The following is a 21,026-nucleotide window of genomic DNA, read 5'->3' as shown; positions in this document are numbered from 1 at the left end:
CTCCTTCACCTATGAGCTAGATCTCCTCATATCCTGTCTTCTATTTGCATATCCATTTTTACATTCTTTTATTCAATGTCTGTCTCCAATGGAGGTAGGAAGCATGTCTGTCTTAGTCTTACTTTATCATTGCCTGCCAGCTTCTTGTAAGCTCCCAGTCAGTGCTGACTGGTGGTTGAGTACAGGGACATGAATTAACACAGTTCTGAAGCTGAAGCATGTGCAGTAATGTAAAGTACAGACAGTGTTAGACTTCAGGAGTCCTACCATATCATAGACTGCAGGACTGAGCATTCATATCACCAGGCCTTACTGGGACAAATGTCCATCTGAATGAAGACATTTACATTTTTACAAACTCTTACTAGTTCCTGGAAACAGATTGTGTCTCTCTGATTGTCTATTACAGTTTTTTTCCCTCAAACTGCTGAAGATCTTGGAATCAAACCAAAGTAATCTGCATTTCCATTTTTATGTCTTAATTTATAAACTGTGCCTTATAATTTACAAGCACTCACTTAGTGTCTCTACCAGAGCCCAAACAAATAATAGCTCTGCCAGGCCTACTCCTCTGGTCTTTTTCTGCACTCTACTCAGGATGGGCTGTAGCTGGTTCTACTATGCTGGTGATTTGAATGAGAATGCCCCCCATAGGCTTTTATCTTTGAATGTTCAGTCCTCAGTTGGTGGAACTGTTTGGGAAGGATTAGAGGTATGGCTTTGTTGGAGGAGGTGTGTCCCTGCTGGGTGGGCTTTGAGATTTCAAGAGCCCATGCCATTTTCCCAGTTAGCTTTCCCTTTCTACCTCCTATTTGTGTATCAGGATGTAACCTCTCAGCTACTGCTTCAGCACCATGCCTGCTTGCCTGCCTGCTGCCACAATCCCTGCTACGATGGTCATCAACTCACCCTCTGAAATTGTAAGTACCCAATAAACTCTTCTATAAGTTGTCTTGGTCATGGTGTCTCTTCTCAGTAATAGAAAAGGAACTAAGCTACTTAGTGGCATTAAGGACAGTGATCATAATGATTAGCCTCATGGTACAGGTGACTAAAAAAAAAAATCATCTGATGATGGAGTGGTGTGACAGAGAAGGCTGTCTCTCTGTAAGAGACAGCCCAGGCCTAGATATGTGCATCTGCATTTGCTCGCGCCTAGGGCCCTTTCAGGAACAGTGGCCTGGGTTCCTTTTTGTGCAGTCCTGGCAGCTGCCGTCCTCCTCAGACCCTAGCAGCTAGTTCTGGGTTATAAAATTCTCTGGTTGGGTACTTGGTAAGCTTGGGTAAGTGGAAAATGTCTCTGGACTCAGTTTCCCAATCCAGAAAATGAAAAGATCCATTCCTCAAGACAAGTGTGTTTGTGTGTGTGTGTGTGTGTATAGTATATGATAATGTGTGGTTTATGTGATATCTGTGATGATTATGGTTGAGTGTCAACTTGACAGGACCTGGAATCACCTAGAAGGCAAGTCTTCAGGCACCTCTTTGAGTGACTATTTAGCTTAAATCAGCCTTTCAGTGAAGTGGAAACATAAGGGTTCTTTGGAAAGTCAGTTGTGTCGGATGGTGTTTTGCTGGGGCAAACACATGAAGGAACATTTCACTGAAGTGACACAGGTGAAAGGGTAAAGCAGACTCGGAAATGAATGTTTCACTGAAGCAGACACAGATGAAAGGACACATGATGAAGGATCTGTTGCTAATGACTCCCATGTATTGGTCTGCATTACATTGCAGAGTTGAGCTCCATTTGTCAGGACTCCATAGAGAGAACCACACCAGAAAACTTCTGGTGGTGTGCTGCAGCTTCTTGCGCTTCTACAGACTCAGGCTGATTGACAGAGTGAAGTCAGGTGAGACAGACTCACATGATGAGGCAAGATCCGTGGAGGACATGTGATGGTTGGAGGGATTATAGATAGAACTCAACAGACAATGAAGGAGGCAGAGCGTGGCTTGTCTGTAGAGCTAGTTGGGCCATGCTTGTTGGTCTCTTGTCTTTGCTGATCTTTGCTTCTCCAAGAGAGGCATAGCCGAGACCATCTTTTGGAGTCCCTCTTGGTCCCACCTGCTGACTCATGCTGAGGCTGAGCCCTGGCTATCTCTGCTAGATAGTGCCACTATCAAGCTGATTTGTGATGTTTTTGTTAGGGTATTTTATCATAGCAACAGGAAAAGTAATGAAGACCCTGTCTTACTCTTTCGTAATGTGCCAAAGTAGCAGCCTACTTTCTGTCCTTTGGCCAGTCTCATATCCATGTAACTATAGGAAGGTCTTTCTGCTGTGCTATCTGCCTAGCTATACTGAAGTTTCCTGCCTATAGGGACTATTTTTCTCCTTTCCCATAGTGGACACCCAGATATCCCCCCCCCCCCATTGAATTGTGCTAAAATGATTCGGGAATAAGAGACAGCGTCGATGAGTTTTCATTTCTGCGTTGGCTGTACTTGTTTCATGTGTGTCCTAACATCAGAATGGTTTGCCCAGGTTAGCCTGATGGACAGGTCGGAGATCAGAGCAGTCGCAGGGGTGGGGTGGGGATCTACGATGCTTTGTTCTGCTTGGCATTTCCCTCCAACCCCAGAAGTACACTACCTTACACTCACGTTCCTTAAGACAAATTCCAGGAGTAAAAAAGGGCTTCCCTTGGGCCAGTTACAAATCCCCATCTCAGGCTTCAGGCTTTCTCTTTGGTGTTGACTGTTGAACCAGACTCGACAGCTACCCAGGCCTCCTGGGCTTCAGTTTTCTCATCAGTTAAATTCTGGAAGATGGATAGCATCTGCTAAGGGTTAGGAGATGAAAGGCCCAGTGCTCAGAGCAACCAACTCTGTCTCTCCTAACAATCTGTGTCCCCCATCATTTAATCAGGGGGTGGGGGTGGGGCGTAGACTACTGTGTTGAGCCAGGGAAACTTTTCTCAGGATGTATTCTTGCAAGGCCCAGGAGCACAGCAGTGGATTCCCTGCTGTAGCAGTTTTGCGAGTCTAGTTTCCTAGGGCAAGGGAAGGTGGCTTGGCTTTAGTGAGCTCAGGTGTAGTGGAGACACAGATCCCACAGTAACACGGTCGGCCAGCCAAAGTGGCCCAGTCGGGCCCCTTTACCCTAAGTCATTTAGGTCCTCTCTAAGATAAATGAATTCTGCACTAAGATCTGGTCTCTTCGAGGCACTCGGGGACAGAGATCTTTCTCCCAGGTCAAGACAGTGCTCCCCACTCCTACTTTTCTTGGGATGTAGAGGCTCCAGTATTTACTGTTTCTACTTAAATTTTTATTTATTTACTTTTTTTTTTTTTGCGTGGAAGAATGCTCACGTTTTGACCCTGTAGAAAGGAATCCACTGTCTCTGAAATTCTTTGCAGCCCACAGAAGGATTGCGGGGGGGGGGGGGGGTCCCTGCTCCTGCTAAGCTTAGCCAGCATCCCAGGGGGGTCTGAGCCACAGCCGGCCCCTCCCCCAAGGTCATCCAACTTTTCCCTCCCCCTCCCCCGCGGGGCGGGCCCCCGCGTGCATTATTCATTGGTCCCGGCCCGCGGCGGGCGCGGGTGCTGATGTCAGGCCAGCGCGGGTGAGGCGGGTGCGGCGGCCGCCCAGCAGCCCGGGCGCGGGTGGGGGGGCGCCGAGTGGGGGTGGCGGCCAGCATGCTGCTCGGCTGCGGCTCGGCCTCCCACACCCGCGGCGCCCGCGTCCTCGCCAGCAGCGCTGGCGGCCGATCGGCAAGCGGCACCCGCGTCTGCTGCGGCGCTGGGTCCGAGCGCGCGGCGCGGGGCGGCGACGGCTGCGGGGGTCCGCGCCCGGGCGGGGACCGGGGGACCCGGCATGGCGCTACGGAGAGGCAGCGGGGCGCTGGGGCTTCTGCTGCTGAGTGCCGCGTGCCTCATCCCGCCGAGCGCGCAGGTGAGGCGGTTGGCGCGCTGCCCCGCCACTTGCAGCTGTACCAAGGAGTCCATCATCTGCGTGGGCTCCTCTTGGGTGCCTAGGATCGTGCCTGGCGACATCAGCTCCCTGTGAGTGGGACCCCTCCATTTCCGCCCCGCCCTGCCCTGCGCCGGCCGCCACCAAGGAGTTGCGGCTGGTGCTGGGGCAGCGCCACCTGACCCTGCTCCTCAGTCCCTTTCTTTGCGTTTGGGTTGGGGGCACGGAACGTGGGTGGAATCTGTGTGGAGTGGAGGCTAGGGGACTGTAAACCCCAGAGTACGGGAATCCAGACAGGTCCGCGTGACAGTTTCTCATTGTGGCCCGAGGCCACCTGCATCAGACCTACCTGGGGGAGCTGATGCTACTGCAGACCCAGGGCCCACCGTGGGGTAGGGTCTCTGCACCAGAGTCCACAGCCTGTATTTCGGGCCACGGCGTGATCTTTTGGGTACCTTAAAGTTTTGAGTGGTTCTCTTGTGTTGTTGAGTGGGTGGGTGTGTGACTGGAGAGCAGCTGTACGCGCCCGGATTGAGCAGCTAATTAGGAATGGGTGAGGCCTCACCGCAGCGGGCCTCAGCTATGCTGGGAGGTTGGCCCCCTCCTGACCTCTCCACACTGCAGGCTAGGAAATGCCTAGCCTGTGCAAAGGCACACAGCTTCTGGAAGTGAAGGGGTTGCTCCACGTGGTTTACAGAGGGGGAACCCAGAGGGCTTCTAAGTGCTTTACCGTATATGGTGTCCAGCTGAGCCCCTAGCGAGGATAGCCTCCCAACTTCTTGCTTTGAGTTCAAGAGGGCCTCTCTTTTGCCACCTTTGTCCATGGTGGGTTGTATTATCAGCACTGACAGAGCCAACCAGAGAGATTTCTCTGTCCACTTGCTAAGCACTTTCAACTAGGTCTCACACAGTGGCAATGGTGCAATGTTGCTATGGAAGGGACCTGAGGGCATTATATTTACTGCTGGGACATTTCTTGCTAGGATAGTTCCTTATTCCAGGTTGAGGTGCTGGGATACCCCTGCAAGTGTAGAGGAGGGAGGGAATCCTGAGGGCCAGGGAGTCCTGGGTATCATGTTGCTTGTGCCTTCTCCGGCTTGTCATCAGTCTTGTGCTTCTTCAAGGCAAAAAAAAGCATCAGCGAGCAGGGAGGGAGAGGGTCCAGGTCCTGTTTACATTTGTAAAAAGTTGGAAGAGTTTGGCTGTGGGGAACAGCAGGCCTGCTTGACTCTTACTATTGCTAAATTAGATCACATGGAGGATTCTAGAAATTCTCTTGTTAAACCCTTTGGCTGTGATCAAAGCTGAAGTGTTCTGCATGTTAACTCCAATAATGTATGGAAGTCCTGCTGTGGCCAGAAAGAGTAGGAGACCCTGAGGCAGAAACAGCCAAGCTTCTTTCCTGGGGTTGACCATTTATCTGGCAGATGGCCTTGCCTCTCCCTTCCTGGGCAAGTTCAGGTGTCTCTGAGTTTCCCCCAAGGCTTTCCCAGTGCATTTAGTCAGAAGTGCTCTGAGTGTCTTTCAGAGACTCCTGCTTCCAAGGGGAATGCTTAATCCTACCCCAGAGTTTTGTGGGCCAACATTAACTTTGTGTCTGCACAAACAGAATCCTGGGTGAAGTAATTATCCACCTTGAGCTGAGGCCTCCTGTAGTTAAGTGAAGGAAGCTCGGGAATTGATTTAAGCTGACTGAGCTAATGTCTGTGCAAGGAGCCAGACCCATAGCACAGGAATCTGTCAGCCAGACTAGTTTTCCTATTGATCAAGTATACTGGGAAGAAACTCTCCTCACTTTGCTCCCTGGGAGGACAATGGTCAAACACATGAATCTTCACCCCAGAGAGGAGGAGTGTGAAGTTCAGGTGGAGGAAATGCCAACTGCCCACTTGGCTTGGCACTTCCTGAAAGAACCCTGGGCCTCACTCTGTCCCTCTCTTGCCCGTAGGAGTCTAGTAAATGGAACATTTCTGGAAATCAAGGACCGAATGTTTTCTCATCTGCCTTCCCTACAGCTGCTGTGAGTATTGGGGGTCCCTGAAGTACGGTTCTTGAAGGGTACTCTCTGACTCATGGGTGTGGGTCTTCCTATAGTCAACAGTCCTCCAAGTCACCCTGGCTGGCTCTTAGCTTTAGTTTGTCCTAGAGTGTCCACATTAAGCCACTGTTCTCCTGTTCTAGGGCCTTCCCCAACTTTATGCCAACTTCTCCACTGGGACTTGTGGTAGTTGTGGTAGATCCCAATCACAGATCAGGTAATTGGGAGGTAGCTGCATTGACCATAACCAGACTGTCACCTCAAACATCTCCCCTCAAAAAGAAACTTATCTTAAAAAAAAATTCCTGATATTGCTCTTTGCATAGGAGCATTTCCAGTTTGTCTCACATGCAAGCCGTACAGGTATGCGTGTTTTTAATCTCACCGGCATGGCATGTCTTCAGGGAAGGTACTTTGGTTTTCCCATCTGACAGATGAAGAAACTGATGCTCAGGAAAGATAAATTTCTTGCCTTGATTCGCAGAGTCAGGATCCAAACCCAAAGCCCAAAGCTATGTTTGCCCCAGCTCCTCTTAGGAAACCACATCCAAGTTGCCATGGTGAACGATGTAGGGCCCCGAAACCCAAGTCAGTTGATGATAATGATAATGAAATATGATCAGTATGATAATGAAAATTTATGTCCCAAAGTCACTTTTCGAAAGCATGTCACTAGGCTCGGGTTATATGTGTGTGGAGGGTACGTAGCTCAGTGGTAGAGCACTTGCCTACCATGCTGAAGGCCCTGGGTTCCTTCCTTAGTACTACACAAACAAAACAAAGACCAGCAGGTGGTTGCCAATATATAGCACCGACTCTTACTGTATTTCTTGGATATAGTGAGACTATACCTACAGCAATCAACACACTGTAGAAAAGTTCAGAGATACAAATCACTACCTAGCCACAATAAGTTGTCATTGTTAGTTTTGTTTTTAATATGCTGTATACCTACTCTAACATTAAACTTACCACTAAAAATCCCAGTTCGTATGCCAGCAAGATGACTCAGTAGGCAAAGGTGCTTGCTGCTATGCTGATGACCTGAGTTTGATCCCTGGGTCTTGTATGATAGAAGGAATAAACTAACTCCAGCAAATTATCCTCTGACCTCACATATATGTTGTGGCACACTTGTGCCCTTAGATATGTCTTTGGACATACAACTTAGCAATATATACATACATATGTACATACATACATACATACATACACACATACATAACCTTAAATCTCAAATCTTTTAGAGTAGAAATATAGCATAGATATTAGTTCGTCAAATAAACATAGGTGGTTTTATCAATATTTATCAAATGGATTTGCCTAGCTACCCAAATTGAAAACTATATAGCGATAATCTTCTAGAGATTTCTTAACCGTTTAAAAATGATTATTTCTCATAAGAATGTACAGTGTGGTAGAAAGGATTTTTGCCACTGTGTGACTTTAGTCAAGTCTCATATCTTCTTGGGGCTCAAATATCTCTAGAATACAATTGTGTTAGGTCCTTGCAGGTCTGTAATTCCATGGTTTCTTAGGTATCATGAAGTATTTATTGGCTGCCTTGTGTCTAGTAGAAAACTGTGCCATCAGTTCATAAGATCCTCCAGGAGTGAGACAGGTAGTATTAGAGACAGCAGACAGTCCCTTCCTTGCTGCCCTATCACAGTGGTGAGGACACCAGGGACCTAAGGGGTTGTCCTTAGACTGAGAATAGCTCTCATTTGCAGAGGGACCATCACCTAGGAAAAGAACAAGAAATGGCTTCCTCACATGACAGCACTATGCCATCTCTGTTAAAACCTGTCTTGTTTTCAGGTTGCTGAATTCTAACTCATTCACAGTGATCCGAGATGATGCCTTTGCTGGCCTCTTTCATCTTGAATACCTGTAAGTGTTGTGTGGGGTCTGCTGAAAGTTTGTTGCCTCTGGGAGATTTCTGAGTTATATCCTGTGCTGGGGATAGTGGGGCAGCCATTCTCATGCCAGCACTGACCTGTGAGTTGACTTACTTCCTGCATGCTAGGTCAGGAGGAGGCTGAAGACAAAGCCCAGGAGGGGAGACACTCATTCATTCATTCTCTGATGATCTTTAATTTGTCGTGTAACAAGCACAGTTGGAAATCACGTTGGATATTTTTACCTCCAGAACTAGGCATAGATTTGCTGATGGACCAGAAATAGAGCTGGACGGTTCTGGGGGCTACGTATTTTTAAACAAAGTTTCCCTATTTGGGGGTAAACTGCCTGGTTTTTATCCAGCTGTCCCGTATCCCATTTGCTCTGTCTCCTGTGAGTCGTACTGAAGGTCTAATTAGATTTTTTCCTTTTTCTAAAAATGAAAAGCCAAACCAAACCATAACAACAAGAAAGCAGGAGAGGGAATTCTTTTTCCTTCTTCAGATGTACCATTTCCCCCTTTGGCTGTGGTTCTTATTTCAGCCTTTCTCACAGTCAAACCTTTCTCTTTCCCCTTAAGTTGTCCTAGCCTTGTATTTGGTAAGTCTGTAAGAACGTTAATCCTGCTATCAGTTTGGGATTTCCTTGCTTAGCATTCAGAGGATTTGCAAAGCCTTGTTCCTGCTGTCTTATCTGAGGTGAACAGGTAGATGTTGGAATTCTAGACACATCCCAGGTAGAAAAAGCTCTCTGCTGATATGAACTCTCAGGAACGATGTCTCCCCAGGAATTCTTTCTCCGGAGAACCCTCTTATAATCCGGTATTTTGACATGTATTTGATGTGCAAAGAGTGTCACAGCTGCAGGGTTGAAGTCACCAGGGTCACCCAAAAGCCCATGAATAGCTGTGGGGTACTTAGGATTTTCTCTGGTGGGGAGTTCACATGCTGCCCTGGGAGAAAGGCAGCTTATCAGGGTATGCTAAAGTCTAGTGCTAAACAGACAGCAGAGTTTTTAAAAACAGGCATCAGAGAATGCTCCCTGTGAGACCTAACTCATCAGCTGTGTCACAGATGTAGCAAAGCCTTTCCCTGTGGACCATCTCATCAAAGACCGGCTAGCATTTGACGTAGCTTCTTGGCCCCGGAGAACAGTTACAATGTATCCTTGTCATATCTTGAGAGTTTCTGGCTTAGTCAGTGTCATTGCTACAAGGTTTCTGCACAAGCCCTGTACCATTTCAGACCTTGCTCCGGATACTGCCCTTTCTGCTTCTCAGCCTTGTCCAGAGCTTGAGAACACTCCTATCTTGTTACCATTTGCCCAGATATGAGGCAGTGTAGGACAGGATGAGCTCAAGGTTTCTGGAAGCCACGCTTAATGGAACTCTTCCTCAGCAAAAACTAAAATACAGAGATGTAAAAACAATGGACTTTCCTCTAGGGACTACAGTATTAACAAAAGTATGGATAGCAAGGCATAGGGTAATGTAAGAGAAAGCTGGGAGACTGCCTGGAAGCTTTCCAGTGTTGCAGAGATGGGGGAATTTCTGGCCTTAGTGCAGTAAGTTCTTCTTCCTTGCTCAAACCCAAGATGTGATTGCCCGTGTTGCCAGCTCTGAATTTGGAGACACCCATGCTGAGCTGGCTGGAGCAGAGAGCGCGTGTTCTTGCTCACATGCTCGGCTCATGAGTGCTTTCGGATTTTATTGTCAAAGCACACTGTATTATTATCTGTTAGAGATGTTAAGGTGAGGGAATTCAGTTATGTTATATTGCTTCTCTCCTTAGGTTCATAGAAGGGAACAAAATAGAAACCATTTCAAGAAATGCCTTTCGGGGCCTCCGTGACCTGACTCACCTGTAAGTCCTATGAACTCTCTTGTACGGGCTGACCAAGGCCTCTGATCTGTTTTCCAAATCCCATGTGAAAAGACAGGCATCGTGGTACATATTCGAAATTCCTGTGCTGGGGAAGCAGAGACAGGAGGATTCCCATGGCTTGTTGGACAGTCAGCAGTGATCCCGGAAGAAACTTGGTCTCAAAAAAATAAGGTGGATGGCTCCTGAGGTCACATGTGCACACATGTATACAAACACACACACACACACACACACACACACACACACACACATGTGCACACATGTTCATGAACACACACATGCACATACACACACACACACACAGTTGTTTTTCTTTGTTATTTCCATGTTTCCATATTCACAACATCTCTCACAGGAGACTCATATCCAGATTGCCTAAGAGATTCCTATGCTGTCCAGTAGCACTCATTAGGGTGACCAACTGCATATTGGTCTCTATCATCCTGTGTCACCATGGGGACCAGATGACTCCATGTGAAGTGGGAAAACTTCAGTGCTGTGTGGGCCATGTGTTCATGGAGGAAGGGGGATAGAGGCATGGTTCTTATACCCACTTGGTACCAGGTACCAGGCCTGGTACTCATAGGCCTTCCCTGTGTTTTATGATAATTTGAGTTCCCATTCTACAGAATTGGGAACTAAGACTTAAGAAACACAGCAAAAGGCATCACCAAAGTGCTATAGAGACATCAAGTGTCCTCCCTGTAAGATGAAAGTTGCCTTTTCTTTTATATTGGATTAATCTGTAGTTTCAGCCAAGTGCTCCAATTCCTTAATAGCGTACCTGAGACCAAAAGGGGAAAAAGGAATCGATTGGCATATCAGAATGAAGCAAGTACACACACTTAGAAAAGTTAATAAGATTGGAAAAAATAATGGCTGTGTTTGTGAAAATGCAAAACCAATCATTGTCATGGCAGATGGCATTTATTAGCTGAGATGTGGGCTTCATTTGCATAATCATTTTTGTCTGAGGAAGCTGATAGGTCCTATATATCCATAGTCACCTTATCTACAATAAAAAGGAGAGTTGGAGAAACTGGAGAGCATCAAATCTAGGTGCTGGTCAGGGGTGGTGGTATCTTTAAGTATAACACTGACCATAGTGTAAGGGCATAGTCATTTAAAAAAAAGTCTTCTTGCCGGGTGGTGGTAGTGCATACCTTTAATTCCAGCACTCAGAGGCAGAAGTAGGTGGATCTCTGAGGCCACTCTGGTCTACTGAGTGAGTTCCAGGACAGCCAGGGATATACAGAAAAACCCTGTCTTGAAAAACTACAACAAAGAGTCTTCTCATTAATCTGTAACAGTCTTGGTGAAGGCACCTGCTAGTGGGCACAGTGAGCCTGGGATCTGGGGCCACCAAGCAGACTCCCTGCCTGAGCTGGAGACTGGAGAGTAAGGAGGTAGCGAGTGACCATGGGGGAATCAAAACAATTGTCAGCACGGTGCAGAGAAGAACATGCGCCCTGTTGACGACATTGTTCTTGGGTTTCTTCTCTTTCTATGGAAATACAGAGTCAACCAATTTGCTGTAGTCCTTAGTTCCTGTGAACTGAGACTTCAGGTCTGGGTTCACATCCCAGTGATTACGTATTGATTTTACTTAGCTTTTCTGACCTTTAGTTTCCTCCTTCACAGGATAGGCATTATTATACTGACTGTGGACAATATGATACACATAATGGGTTAATGATGTTTGGCTCCAAAGACTGCAGCCCTGTTCTCCATAGTAGATGCCAATGCCCAGGGTCTGGCTGGTATCACCATCACCATCATCATCATCTTCATCATCATTTTCCTCTCCCTTCTCCTCTTCTTCCTCTTCCTTCTCCTCAATGACAGTATCATCTTATCCTTCCAGTCATTAAAAAGTCTTGGTTTTCTCTCTGGATGGCTAAATTTCCTTGCTTATTTGAATATCTAGATAGAGACTGCTGAGGGACAGATGTGGTTGCCTGGAGAAGAGCAACTGAAGCAGATAAGTGTGGGTCTCAAAACGTGGGAAGGAAGGAGGGCCGTTGCTATTGATCACAGGCTGCAAGCAGAACATACACGTTGTTTATAGATGGAACTGTCCCCTTTTCCCCTTTAAACGTCTCATGCAAGAAAGCCTCCATTCCAGAAATCACTTGCTTAAGGGAGTCACTACCCAGAATCTTCTCACTTAAATGAGATGTTCGATGTTGGCCTTTTGTGGACTTTCCCAACACTTAGATACCCACATTCATATTAAAACACAGGTTGGGTTCCAAAGCAGAGGGAGCAGTGCCAATCTGTAACTAAAATCTAGGACATTTGTTTTCCAGCACTCTTATAGAACCCAGGGGACAGGAAGCTATTAAATAGTTTGAGAAATGAAGTCAGTGCTATGGGTTTGTAGACAAAATAAAATTAAAAGGAATATGTTAAGCACTTAGTCTGGGTAGGGTAGATAGCTCATAAAAATAGGGCTGGCTTATGAAAGCAAAATTACAAACTTGGAGCAATTGCAAATTATATTTGTTTGTTTGTTTGTTTGGCTGGTTTTCTTTGACCAATCTATATATTGTTACATTATTACCATTTCAATGCAACAGCTTCCGGGTAGCCACATTTTAAAAAGAGTGGAACAATTAACAGGATATTTCGCTAAAGTTTTTTTTGTGCTTTGCTTCCTATATCAAAGTAAACACCCCCTTTAAAATTTCCAAAAGTTACCCCCCAGCATATGTTCTTTGTGATTATATAATCAGCTTATTCCTCAACACATCAAAAAATGTGTAAGTACCTCATTAAGAAAGCACAAGAAATGGTAGTCTAATCCATTTATGGTTGCCTGAGTGGGAAGGAGAATAATTAGAAACTACTGTTCTCCCCAGTCTCAGTCAGTATTTGAAGGAAGAATGTTTGCAGTAAAAATGGGCTTATGCTTTCTACGACACCCAACTGACTGTAAACAGAAGTGCTCATCCATTTGTCCATTCTGGAATGGGCCATGACCATGCTATGACTGAGTATGACTAACTTCATACATTTTTAAAAATCACCTACATGTTTACCAGTTATACATGTTGCCATTTGTACTCATGCATAGAAGAAAACTCTAGAGGAAGGAGTACATTTCCTGACCGTGTTACTTGAGTCTCTGGGGAACCACAGACTTGGTGCACATTATTTCCACTCAGCATTCCCACAGCAGCAGGGCACTGTGGCCATCCATCCTCAGCGGGCTGGCAACACAGCACTGCAGAATCCGGAATTTCTGGAAACTGAGGTTCTTCACAACAAACCTCTCCTCTAGCCGGAGGTGGGTGTGGACTAGCATCTCAGAAACCTCTGCAACCCTAAGAAGAAACAGGGAAATGATTTCTCATCAGCCTCGGTTAAGGAGAAGATGAAATTGATCACAGTCAGTTCTTCGCTAAGCACGCTGCTTCAGTGAGATTTTATTGTTATCCTGATGTGTCAGCGCAGAATGTCTCCATGTAAAAGATTGTTCACTGAGTTCATTTCAGAAGCACAGATGATCACACACACTTGGATGGACCACAAGAGGATTTCTTGGGAGAGGAGGATTGTGCATCTTCTGTTGTTTGTCTCAGATTGATGCTTCATTCATTCATTCATTCATTCATTCATTTTTTAAAAAATAGCATATCCATCTTCTTTTTTGCAAAAGTTTCACAACTTCCTATGGGTGTGCCCCGTTCTAGGGATAGGATAAAACCATGGACAGATAGCAGTCTCTGTGTGCTGCTTTTGTGTTGAGAAATTACACAGTCCAGAAGCAAACAATTAAAACATAGTTTGCAAATGACAATCTTCCAATCAAGACCAAGGAGCTATGACAGAGATTCCTATATGGCGGGATTAGAGCAGTGGGCGGTGCAGTCTCACCTAATGGGGCTGTTCTTAGACTATGGAGAGTCTTACATGCTATGAAATGAAACCTTACTTTTTTTCCTTTCCCGTTTCTGAAGATAAGATAAGCTGGCTTGGAACACACTATGTACACCAGGCTGGCCTCAAGCTCACAGAGATCCACCTCCCTCTGCCCCCCCAAGGGTTGGCATTAAAGGTGTTGCTCCACTAGACCTGGCCTAGGACCTTGGCTTTTATTCTAGAAACTACGGAAGCCAACTATAGTTTAATAGCTGTGCATAAAGAGCTTACTTAATAGAGTGCTTATTTTCAAAGCGAAAAAAGCTTACATTGGAATCCAGTTGCCTTTGTGTAATGGAATTTGTGTCTTTCAGTGATGGTCAAGTTATGGATTGAGCCCTATTTTGATGAGGAGGCTTAGAACTCTTCTTGAATCATTAGATGTACTTAAAGGGACTTCAGAATGACTGGCAGGAAGGTAGTAACCACATTTAAATATGACTTTTTTTTTCTAGTTCTTTGGCCAACAACCACATTAAAGCACTTCCAAGGGACGTGTTCAGCGATCTGGATTCCCTGATTGAACTGTGAGTAATGCAATTTAAATTTGTGTCTACTGCCACAGGCCCTAGTCAATGATGTCTTTCAAATCCCTTTGCTCTTGACTGTTGACCACAAAGTAGTACACACTGAGAAACAGCATGTGTATTGTCTTGTGTTGATTTCAGCCATTAGATACTGTATCCTGTGTCCAATAGTAAATTAGGCATGCTGGCTGGCTGGTCTCTGTGTAGTCTATCTACCTGCTTTACCTTCTGAAATTTCACTGGAAGCATCGTGACCATAGCACATCTTACTGGATGTGGCTTAACAAGGCCCTGAATGTTCCTGTTGTATTTGTGAACACTGTCTTCCTATCACGTCCCTGTTTTCATTTATGGGAACCTATACTGGGATAGTTTTCTTTCATCCCTTCCCACTTCCAGCAGAGGCCATTTTAAGAGGGCTGATGTCTCATTTTTGAGAACTCTCTGTATGCCATTCAACTAAGACCTCTGCGTCAAGGAATATTCAATAAAGACAACCATCCATACAAGAAATAAGATCCATGAAATACAACTATTTTTTTTTAAATTTCATATATGGATTGTTTTAGATCTATCAGGCTATGGATGACTCCAGTGTTTCATATTACTACCAAAACACATCAGATATGTCTGCTTCCCTGTGTATGCATGTGTGTTTTGTATTTCAGAGACTTAAGGGGTAATAAATTTGAATGTGACTGCAAAGCCAAATGGCTGTATCTATGGCTGAAGATGACAAATTCCACAGTGTCTGATGTGCTGTGTATCGGTCCACCAGAATACCAGGAGAAGAAACTCAATGATGTAACCAGCTTTGACTATGAGTGTACTACCACAGGTAGGCAGAGTTCCGTCCTCAGAGGTGGGCATGTAGAACAACCCTTTGTTTGCCTTGTAGACTGTCAACTTCATACGAAGGAAAGTGAATATAAATGTTTTCTATAAAAATCACTTTAGAGAAAGTGTAAGGATTTTAAAAGAAATGACTCAGGGCTGACACTGAGGCTCATTGAGTGAAGGTGTTTGCCACCAAGTTTGTTGACCTGAGACCTATGTGGTTGAAGGAGAGAACAGACTCTCTCAACCAATTGTCTTCTGAGGTATACATGAGTTTACGCATGCATGTACACACACACACACACACACTAAATCGTGTTAAATGTTTAAGAAGATGAATCAGTGTGGTTTGGAGAACATCTCAATAGTTGGGAAGGATTTTGTTTGTTGCACTGGATTTAGTTTTAATTTTTTTTTTAACCTCTCCCCCTTTTGAGATAGGGTATTGCCACGTAGCTCAGGCTGGCCTGATTTCTTGTTATACTGAGAAAGCTGGCCTTGAAGTTGAGGCAATTGTTTTGTTTCAACCTCCCAAGGGCCAGGTATCACAAGTGTTTTTTTCCACCAAGCCTGTTTTAATTTTGATTCTTTGCAAAATTCAAATCCTCCAGTATTGTTTCTTCCTTCTAATTGTGTGTTTGTATATCCGAGTGCATGCATGTGCTCTTGTGTGCGCGCATGGGTATGTGGATGCCAGAGGCCAAACTTGGGTGTCATTCCTCAAGATTGCTTTTTGAGGCAGCATCTCTCATTGGTCTGGAACCTGCTGATTCAGCTGGACTGGATAGTTAGTGAGACCCAGGGCTCTGCCTGTCTCTGCCTCTCCAGCACTGAGCTTTGTGTGAATTTTACCACATCCAACCTCCCCCCCCCACCAACCCCCTTTGGTTTTTTGAGACAGGGTTTCTCTGTGTAGCCCTGGCTGTCCTGGAACTCACTCTGTAGACCAGGCTGGCCTCGAACTCAGAAATCCACCTGTCTCTGCCTCCCAAGTGCTGGGATTAAAGGCGTGCGCCACCACTGCCTGGCCACATCCAATTTTTTTATGTGTGTTCTGGGGAAGAAAATTTAAGTCTTCATACACAGAAAATACTTTTCTGACTAAGCTAGCTCTCCCAGACTGTCTGTCTGTCTGTCTGTCTGTCTGTCTGTCTGTCTGTCTTTAAAGATTAAAATGCAGGATTGAGAATTTGGCATGAGGACTCTCTTCAGACAGGCCTGGTCTGACTTTCGTGGAAAGCCAGTGCAGAGGGGTCTGGGTATTTTAACTGTCACAGGCTTTTTATTTATCATCTAGTAAGATGATACTTTCTGTAAGTTTAATACCAGATTTTTATATCTACAAATTATTTTCCATTTCAAGTAGAACGAGATAACTAGGGAAATTATAGCCAGTGGCAAAACAGAATATATACCTTGACAAGTGCTTGCCAAAGAAAAACAGTCACCTCGAGGGGGAACTGTAAAGGTGGCTTGGCTTTGTTTTTTCAGAGCCCACCTCGGGGTTTCCATTTCCACATTTTTGAGGTTATGGAATAAAATTAAGATGCTGACTCCCTCCACGGCCCTGCAGGTAGCGGGTGGGGGGAGGGGTGCCTCCAGTTGAGAGGTTAAAGCAGGTTTCCACTACTTCTGAAGCCAGATTTTTCAAGGAAGGAGGATCAATCCACAGTATGTAGCCAGCTTTCTAGATGTTTGCGGAAATAAACGGTGAGGTTGGGAGTTGCTATCTACAAAGCCTGAAGGCATGCCAAGAGAACTCAGAAAAACGGTTAAAGAAACGCAAAAATCATAAAGATCCCAAGGAACAAAATACTGTATTTAGGCCAAAATATGCTACTACCTTCCAAACAAATAAGCTGAAAGCCGCCAAGTAGAAATGAATTTCAGGTGTTTGAATTCGTGTGCATGTGCTTGGGTGTGTTTGCAGCTGGAAAAACTCACAAGGTCTGCTCTCTTATGGGAAACTGGAAGTTTCAAGGAAGTAGCCTTGCCTTTCACCTTAGAGCTGGGGCTATTCAGCTGTGTAATTGGCAGCTGCCCTTGCCAGGCTACTATGAGGTTATTTATTATGCTATCAGGACAATAAATCAGAGGTCATGGTCAATGACATTTGCACAGAAATGGTCACTCAAGACCATTTGACATTAAGTGCATAGGAAGCTATCTGAGGCTCCTCTCCGCCTTGCCGTCAATCCCATTCTTGAGAGTTCTCTAAACTCCACAGTGAGGTTGGCATCTCCCATCATCCCCTTTGCACCTGGTCACACTGTCTGTCTCTGAGAAGATGACATGGGTTTATAGAAACTGAACACTCTGGGAACAGAGCATCATTTATAATAAACAACAACAACAATAACAACAACAACAACAACAGCAACGGGATTTCTGCCCTCAAGGCCTTCTGGATGGTTCTAATCCCATTCTGGGATTGAGAATTGTCACTGGGAAAGAGACAGTCTGGAACTAGAACAGCCAAGGTCTGAGTCTAAGAATCCATGAGGGCAGTGTGAGTACTTTAACACATTTGGACCATATCTCTTGGGTTTATTTGTCTTTGCCAACAAGGTTCCTACTCCTTTGCAAAGCCCACAGGAGGCTTTCAGGTGAGATCTCGCTGAGTGTTCTATCTCTTTTACCTTAAGGCTCATGGACACCCTACCCCTGTTCCAATGTACTGTCCCTGCCACATACCCTCAATAAATTATGAGGTATGACTCTTCTGTCTTCTGCTCACATCAAGCCCTGGCCTCTGGGGCTTTACCAAAGACTTTGGAGGGTGTGTATGAGGATGCCTGGAGAGTGGGGACTAGACTCCTGGAGAGATAGAGACAGACAGGACAGACAGACAGGACAGACAGACAGGACAGACAGACAAGACAGACAGGCAGGCAGAAACATACACACACACACACACACACACACACACACACAGAGAGAGAGAGAGAGAGAGAGAGAGAGAGAGAGAGAGAGAGAGAGATTGAGAGAGCGTGCTCAGGGTCACCTTATGGTTTCCTTACTGTGGATTCTTTCTCTTAGCTCAGATCTCTGTTTGGCCCTAGATAGGATGGCGTTGCTAGCATGCTGTTCCTCTGTAGAGGAGAGTAATGAGCAGGCAGCCATCACCCCGCTGCCTCAGCAATTCAGATTAATCACAATTCTTCCACACCCTCCCCTTCAAGTCTATTTTTAACCAGGCAGAGATTCCTGTTACCCATCGATGATCCCATGTTAGGTGGATAATTCGCTGAATTCCTTAGAGGGAGTGAGTTGCGCATCCTAATTGTCCTGTTCCCACCCGTGTTTCAGGGCTGATGAAAATGCAAAGAGAAATAATGCATTAATGTGCACTCTCTCTCCCCATAGGCTTAGCGTCATGTATAATTTATTTTCTACGAGTTCTATAAATAGCTATGTAAAAATCCATGGATTCCAGTGGGAGACGGGCTGAAATTGTAAGAGACCCACTGACATCATGAACTTGATCTGGTGTGAATGGAAGCAGCGGTTCTCATGGAGGCACATACCATTAATATTTTAACGCTAGTAAATTGATGTCACTTCGGTATGCATGTCCTCTGAGGTCTCTCTACAATGACCGGGCCTTTGGCTTATTATTATTATTTTTTATAAAAGTTCAAGTTCAGATATGGGGTAGGAGAGGGTGTTTAAGTTTGTCTCGTGCCTTTCTCTAGAATGTATAGACGCCCATGTCTCAGTCACTGTCCCTTTGGTGGTACGCATGGTACTAGGTCTTCTATGAAGGATTAGTCATTTCAGTGATTAACAGTGTGTGTCATGCCAGATAGTCAGTATATGGGAAATATTATGAAATGATGAATTCAATTTGGAAAAATAGATTAAAACAGGGCCAGGGAAGCTGGATTCGTACAACATGATCTGTATTCTGGTAGAACTTTCTTTTTAAATTTACTTTACATCCAGATCACGGCCGCTACTCCCGGTCCCCCCTCACACAGTTCCTCCTCCCATCCCCCCTCTCCTTCTCCTCTGAGGAGGTGCACTCCCTGCTGTGTATCCCCCAACCCTGGTACATCAATTCATTATAGCGCTAGGCGCATCCTCTCCCACTGAGGCCAGGCAAGGCAACCCAGTTAGGGGAGTATAGTCCACAGACAGACACCAGCTATAGGGATAGCTCTGCTTCAGTTATTGGTGGACCCACATGAAGACCAGGCTGCATACCTGTTACATATGTGCAGGGAGGGCTCGGTCCAGCCAGTGTATGCTCTTTGGTTGTTGGTTCAGTCTCTGAGATCCTCCAAGGATCCAGGTTAGTTGACTCTGTTGGTCTTCCTGTGGAGTTCCTATCCCCTCCGGGCCCTCAATCCTTCCCCTAACTCAGAGTCGCGAGCTCTGCCCAATGTTTGGCTGTGGGGCTCTGTATCTGTTTTGGGCTCAGCACCCTCTGAGTGGAGCCTCTCAGAGACAGTTATGCTAGGCTCCTGTCTGCAAGCATAATAGAGTATCATTAACAGTGTCGGAGATTGGTGCTTGCCCGTGGGATGGGGCCGAAGTTGGGCTGGTCATTCCCTCTGTCTCTGCTCCATCCCTGTGCCTGCATTTCTTATAGACAGGATAAATTTGGGAGGTAGAACTTTTTTAACAAAAAAAATTTCTTTTTATTTTTTTTTAAATGTGAATATACCTATGGATCTGTGCATACATTTGTGCCTGTGGAGACCAGAAGAGGGTGTGGTATCCCTTGGAGCTGGAGTTACAGGCAGTTGTGAGGCACCTGACATGGGTGCTGGGAATTGAACTAGGGTCCTCTGCAAGAGCAGCAAGCCCTCTTAAGCTTTGAGCTATCTCTGCAGCCCCTATTCTGGTAGATCCTTTGTATTTTCAGGATTCCTCAGTAAATGTAGAAAACTTTTGTTCTACTTAAAGTGGACACATTCTATTGCAGAGGCTTACATCTCTGAGCCTTGAGAACACAGTTGGGAGAGAAACAGAAGCCAGCAGGTAGATGTCAGGGAGCGTTTAGAATTTGTGGCCTTCATGATGAAAGAAAAACAGCTTAATAGAGAGGAGTTTATCCCTGTCTTTGCTGAAGTGACAAGAGCTGCATTCTTCCATGTTTTCGAGGCCAAGAGAGGGAGCCTGCAGGGACTACCTCTTTTTTCCTGTTCACCTGCCTTGAACAGAAGCCACCTTGAGCATTTGCTAGTTGCCTTCTGCGCTGGCGTGGCAGTTATTTCTTGGTTCGGATGGGGATGCCAGGAGCAGGCTAGAAGCTGTAGGGCATCTTCCCTAAGTCTTTAGGAGGTGGCTTGCTACTGTCATCTTGCAGAAGTAAAATCCTCCATGATAAGCATGGGCTAGGTGCTATGGCTGACACCACCACCTTTGGAAATGTAGGCTTCTCTGCTCATACCCTGGAGGCTCCTGAGGGTCCATCTTCCACCTTCAGTCACATGGGGTACCCAATGAAGAAGGGGCACCTCTTACAGTGAAAGTGTATGGACCTTCCTTTTGTGTAGGGCTAAGTGGTATCCATATGTATGCAAATGTGTTACGGATGCTTACATTCCCCTCCCCCATGCATAGGAAGGCAGAGAAAGAGAATGTCATTTCCTCAAGGTTACTCAGAACATCAAGAATCAACTCAGCAACAATGTTATTAAAATAGACACCTCCCATCTCACAGAGATGGTCAGGATACAGACACAGGTGGGATAGCCTGTGTCTGCATCCGTTTACATGGAGTGTGCTGAGCTCTGAGGTGGGCATTCTCACCCAGCAAGCTCTGATCTGTACCTACCGTGGAGCTGAGATGGGGAACCTCCTTCCTTATCTTATGAGGGATGAACTGGGTCTTAAAGTCTTAAGGTCCTATTCTTTCTTTCTTTCTTTCTTTCTTTCTTTCTTTCTTTCTTTCTTTCTTTCTTTCTTTCTTTCTTTCTCTCTTTCTTCCTTCCTTCCTTCCTTCCTTCCTTCCTTCCTTCCTTCCTTCCTTCCTTTCTTTTCCTTCCTTCCTT

At 45.6% G+C, this 21,026-nt stretch overlaps 1 protein-coding gene across 2 annotated transcripts in view; it reads left to right on the top strand.

Moving 5' to 3' along the window:
- Positions 1-3,625: 3,625 nt before the first annotated feature.
- The window catches only part of Lgi2 (leucine rich repeat LGI family member 2), a 32,835-nt gene continuing 15,434 nt past the window's right edge, over positions 3,626-21,026 (top strand). Inside the window, exons 1-6 of one of the 2 annotated variants that reach the window (XM_028765293.1) lie at positions 3,626-4,008; positions 5,865-5,936; positions 7,773-7,844; positions 9,644-9,715; positions 14,116-14,187; positions 14,856-15,025. In XM_028765293.1, the coding sequence (XP_028621126.1) occupies positions 3,821-4,008; positions 5,865-5,936; positions 7,773-7,844; positions 9,644-9,715; positions 14,116-14,187; positions 14,856-15,025 (646 nt within the window). In that variant the 5' untranslated portion in view covers positions 3,626-3,820. The remainder of the gene's footprint in view (positions 4,009-5,864; positions 5,937-7,772; positions 7,845-9,643; positions 9,716-14,115; positions 14,188-14,855; positions 15,026-21,026) is intronic. The other variant, XM_028765292.1, reaches the window with a different exon arrangement.

Source organism: Grammomys surdaster, unplaced genomic scaffold (assembly GCF_004785775.1).
Source record: "Grammomys surdaster isolate TR1022 unplaced genomic scaffold, NIH_TR_1.0 150, whole genome shotgun sequence".
Taxonomy (NCBI): domain Eukaryota; kingdom Metazoa; phylum Chordata; class Mammalia; order Rodentia; family Muridae; genus Grammomys; species Grammomys surdaster.
The sequence above is the reverse complement of the archived record's forward strand: the minus strand, read 5'-3'. Positions and strand labels throughout refer to the sequence as shown.